General features: G+C 65.7%; 1 protein-coding gene across 1 annotated transcript in view; it reads left to right on the forward strand.

Annotated features, from left to right (window-relative positions):
• Positions 1 to 4,430, forward strand: part of H696_01502 (hypothetical protein) — a gene marked incomplete at its 5' end in the record, with an annotated part of 6,547 nt that overhangs the window by 677 nt on the left and 1,440 nt on the right. The window contains 6 exons of the mRNA XM_009495398.1: positions 46 to 186; positions 320 to 556; positions 677 to 1,545; positions 1,708 to 2,041; positions 2,390 to 2,756; positions 2,915 to 4,404. Coding sequence (XP_009493673.1) covers positions 46 to 186; positions 320 to 556; positions 677 to 1,545; positions 1,708 to 2,041; positions 2,390 to 2,756; positions 2,915 to 4,404 — 3,438 coding nt within the window. The remainder of the gene's footprint in view (positions 1 to 45; positions 187 to 319; positions 557 to 676; positions 1,546 to 1,707; positions 2,042 to 2,389; positions 2,757 to 2,914; positions 4,405 to 4,430) is intronic.

The following is a 4,430-nucleotide window of genomic DNA, read 5'->3' on the forward strand; positions in this document are numbered from 1 at the left end:
CCTCCCCGCCGCCCCCCGCACTGCATCACCCCGTCCCGCCCGCAGGACCTCAAAAGCTCCAACTTCTCCGATGTCGCGCTGGCCCTCAACGGTCTGTCCAACTTCGTCACTCCGGAGCTGGCTGAAAATCTGGCCTCCGATGTTCTCCGGAACATGACCCACTCGCGTCCGTATATCCGCAAGAAGGTTTGTCTCTTGTCTGTGCCCCTTCGGCACCCCCTTATCCATTTCCGGACATACCTGTGCACGCACCGCCACGCACGCCTGCCGCCATGTCGGCACCCGACTAATCGGTTCCTCTCGTCACCCGCCACGCCAGGCCTGTCTCGCCATGTACAAGATCTTCCTGCGGTACCCGGACGCCCTGCGGCCTTCCTTCCCCCGGCTGACCGAGTGCCTGACCGACTCGGAGCCGAGCGTCGTCGGATCGGCCGTCAGTGTCATCTGCGAGCTGGCCCGGCAGAACCCGGCCAACTTTGGCCCCCTCGCGCCCACCCTCTTCCAGTTGATGCTCAGCTCGTCCAACAACTGGACCCTCATCAAAATCATCAAGCTGGTGCGTGATGCTGGTCTTCCCTCCTCCCCCTCGCACCATGGTTTCCGGTTGCCGGTTCTCACCGCCTGACGGCCGCCGACCTGGCACACCCGGTCGGGGGCTTGCTCCTCTGGTTGCCAGTTTTCCAGCCTCTGCCTGGAGCTCCCTCGCCTGTCGCGCAAGCTGGCCGAGCCGATCCTCAACATCATCCAGACGACGTCGGCCGTGTCGCTGCTGTATGAGTGCATCTCGGCCGTGGCCAATGGCATGATCGACCAGCCGGAGCTGGCCAGCGCCGCCATCCACAAGCTCTGCGGCTTCTTCAAGGACGCCGACCAGAACATCAAGTACCTCGGTCTGACCACCCTGCGGACCTTTGCCCAGACCTACCCGAAGGTGGTGTCCGAGCACCGGGCCGTCATCCTGGACTGCCTGAATGACTCGGATCTGAGCATTCGCCGTCGGGCCCTGGACCTGGTGGAGTACATGGTCTCGCGTCGCAGCCTGCCGGAGCTGGTGGATCGCCTGCTGGTGCAGCTGGACCCGTCCTACATGCCGGAGACCACCATCGAGGGGTCCCCCTCGACCGGGGGGCGCATTGTGTGCAAGGCGCCGATCGTGGACTCGGGCTTCCGCTCGGAGCTGGTTAGCCGCATCATCGGGGTGTGCTCCATCCGGTCGTACCGCTACATCAACGATTTCGACTGGTACTACGGCATCCTGATCCGTCTGGTTCGTCTGGATGGCCTGAACCCCTCGGCCTATCAGGCCCTGGCGGCTCAGCTGCTGGATGTGGCGGTGCGGGTGCGCGTCGTTCGCCCGAATGCGGTCCGCTGCATGATTGGTCTGATCCGCGACCCGCGCATCGGTGCGGCCGCCAGTTTGACCGCCGCCGCCGCCGCCGGGGCTGCTGGCTCCGGGACCGGCGGTGGCCAGGGCAACCGCCCGTCCGGCGGTCTGCGCGACGTCATCCTCGAGGCTGCCGCCTGGCTTGTGGGCGAGTATTCGGAGTGCGTGCCGCTTTGGATTCATCTTTCCCCCCTCTCCGCTTGTTGTCTCCTTCTCTCCTCCTCCGTTTCCGCTCCTGCTGCGGCTGGCACTGATCCTCCTCCTCCTCCTCCTCCCCCCCCTCCCTCCCTCCCTCCCTCCTGCCTTCCCCCGACGGCCGCCAGGTATATCGATGCCTCCTTCCTGCCGTCGGTGGTGGATGTGCTGACGCACCCGCGCGCTCTGGCCGCCTCGGCCGGGTCGCCGCGCGTCCAGTCGGCTTACCTATTCAACAGCCTGAAGATGATTGCGCGTGCTTGCCTGCCGATCATCATCGAGTCCGAGGATGAGAACTCCGATTCGGATGCCTCCGATTCGGAGGAGCGCTCCGGCAGCTACATCGAGCCGACCGAGAGCCTGGTTGCCCGGCTGGACACCATCCGCGCCTGGGTCCTGAACAAGGTCCTGCCCACGATGAAGCGCTATTCGGCCTCCATGTCGGCCGAGGTCCAGGAGTGGGTGCGTGCTGCAATCTCCCCTTCTCTCTCTTTCTCTCTCTTTTTTTTCTCTCTCTCTCTCTCTTTCTTCCTCTCTCTCCTCTCTCTTCCTCTTCCTCTCTCTCTCTCTTTCTTCCTCTCTCTCCTCTCTCTCTCCCCCCTCTCTCTCCCTCTCTCTCTCTCTCTCTCTCTCTCTCCTCCCCTCTCTCTCTCTCTCTCCTCTCTCTCCTCCCCCTCTCTCTCTCCCTCTCTCTCCCTCTCTTTCCCTCTCTCTCCTCTCTCTCCCTCTCTCCCTTCTTCTTTCTCCTTTTCCCCTCCTCCCACTTTCACACACAGCTGACCGATTGCTTGTTCTCCGTCGGCAACTCAGGCAACCATTACCGCGGCCGTTCTGGAGGCTGCCTTCACCCATGAGGACCCGGCCACCGTTGTGCAGGTCAGCCAGAAGATCGGCCAGATCCTGGACATTGGTGGTGAGGATGCCGGCCCCCTGTCGCCCGGCTCGCCGGTTGCCTCATCGGCCTCGCTGGCATCCTTCCGCTCTGCCATCGACCCGACCTCTCTGTGGGCCCTCTTCGATGGGGCCCTCAACCCGGTGGCCGCCACGGCCCAGAGCCGTGTCCCCATCCCCGAGGGCCTGGACCTGGAGTCCTGGATCGATGAGCCTCTCAGTGACGAGGAGGCCGAGCCGGCCCCCCATTCGCATCCGGCCAGCGTTGCCGCGCGCTTTGATGCTGGTACGCTGCACCCGCCTCGCTGCCCTTCCCCTTCCTCCTCCATCCTTCCCCCCTGGCGGCGCGCGACCCCTGCTATCATCGCATTCATTTGCATGCCTCTCACGCGCATCCACCTACGCTGGCTTTCCCCCCCCCCCCGCATGCCCTGCCACCTGTAGGTCCCATTCGGGGCATCGAGTCGTACATGGGCGAGGTGTCCTCCGACGACGAGCAGGGCCCCTCAACCTCCGGGAGCATGCCCCGCACTGGGGCCCCCCATGTCGGCAGCAAGGCCGCCCCGGTCACTTCGTCCTCCATTGACCGGTCGAACAACCCCTTCTATCTGCCCTCGGGCCCGGCCAAGGCCAAGGCCGAGGCGATTCCGGTCACCTCGCTGGCGGTCAGTGAGCGCATCGAAATTGCCGAAATGCCGCCGGCCTCCGGCAGCGGTCGGTCCTCCAAGAGCGGCGGCAAGCGCACCAAGTCCAGCGAGTCCGGCTCCTCCTCCTCCAAGAGCGGCAGCCGGAGCAGCCGCCGGCACATCGAGGTCCTCAGTGCCAGCGAGATGCCGGAGGGTGTGGCCGAGCCGGCAACCAAGAAGCCCGGCGCCGGCAGCCGCGCCGGCATCGGGGCCATCGACCTGTTTGCTCCCCTGTCGGCCAACGAGCAGCTCCCGAGCGTGAAGGCCTACGAGTCGCCGCTGGAGGCCAAGGCTCGCGCGGAGCATGCCCACCTGCAGGCGCTCAAGGAGCACCAGCTTCGCATCGGGCAGATGGGCGCCCAGTCGCAGCAGCACCAGCAGCAGCATGCCGCCGAGGCTGGCGAGGTGAGGAAGAAGAAGAAGAAGTCTTCCTCCTCCAAGGACAAGCCCACGGAGGACGGTGTCGCCGGCGAGGCGGCGAAGAAGAAGAAGAAGAAGAAGTCTTCCTCCGACGCCGCCGAGGCCGAGGCCGTGCAGCTGGCCGAGGCCGAGGCGGCCCCCGTGAAGAAGAGGAAGAAGAAGTCCTCCTCTTCTCGCGGCGAGGCTGCGCCGGAGCCCCAGGCCGATGGGCCGGCCGCCGGCCTGTCGCCCAATATCATGGACATGGCGTTCACCGACATGCCGGTCACCCCGGTGGCGGTTCCGGTCGTCGAGGTGGTTCTCCAGAATCTGGCCGAGCCTCCTGCCGCCGAGGCGCCGCGTCCGCGCAAGAAGAAGTCCTCCTCTTCGAAGAGGGCCGAGGATGGCACCACCTCCTCTTCGAAGAAGTCCTCCTCCTCGAAGAAGTCCTCCTCCGGCCGGAGCAGCAGCAGCAGCAGCAGCAAGCGCGCGGCCGAGCCCGAGCCGGAGCCGCTTGTGGCTGCCGGCTCTCAGCAGCGCGACCGCTATGACGACCTGCTGGATGCCTCCTCCCCCGGAGACAGTGCCGTGCAGTCGCCCCTGCCTGGCGGTCTGTCGCAGTTGATCGACCTGGACTTTGGTGGGTCTCTCTCCGGCGTCGGCTCGCCGGCGGCGGCCAACGGCGACAGCCGGTCCGAGATGCCGCTCCTGGGTGGCCTGCTCGGAGACGGGACGCTCAGTCCCTCGGCTGGGATTTTCACGGTTAGCAGTGCCAGCCTCGGCCCTGCGCCGGCTCTGACTGTCGGCCCGGCCGAGCGGACCGCCTTTAGCAACTCCCTTCTGCAGCTGGTCCGTGTCGGTTCTTCCTTCTGGTT

This window comes from Fonticula alba, assembly GCF_000388065.1.
Source record: "Fonticula alba strain ATCC 38817 unplaced genomic scaffold supercont2.2, whole genome shotgun sequence".
Classification (NCBI taxonomy): domain Eukaryota; order Rotosphaerida; family Fonticulaceae; genus Fonticula; species Fonticula alba.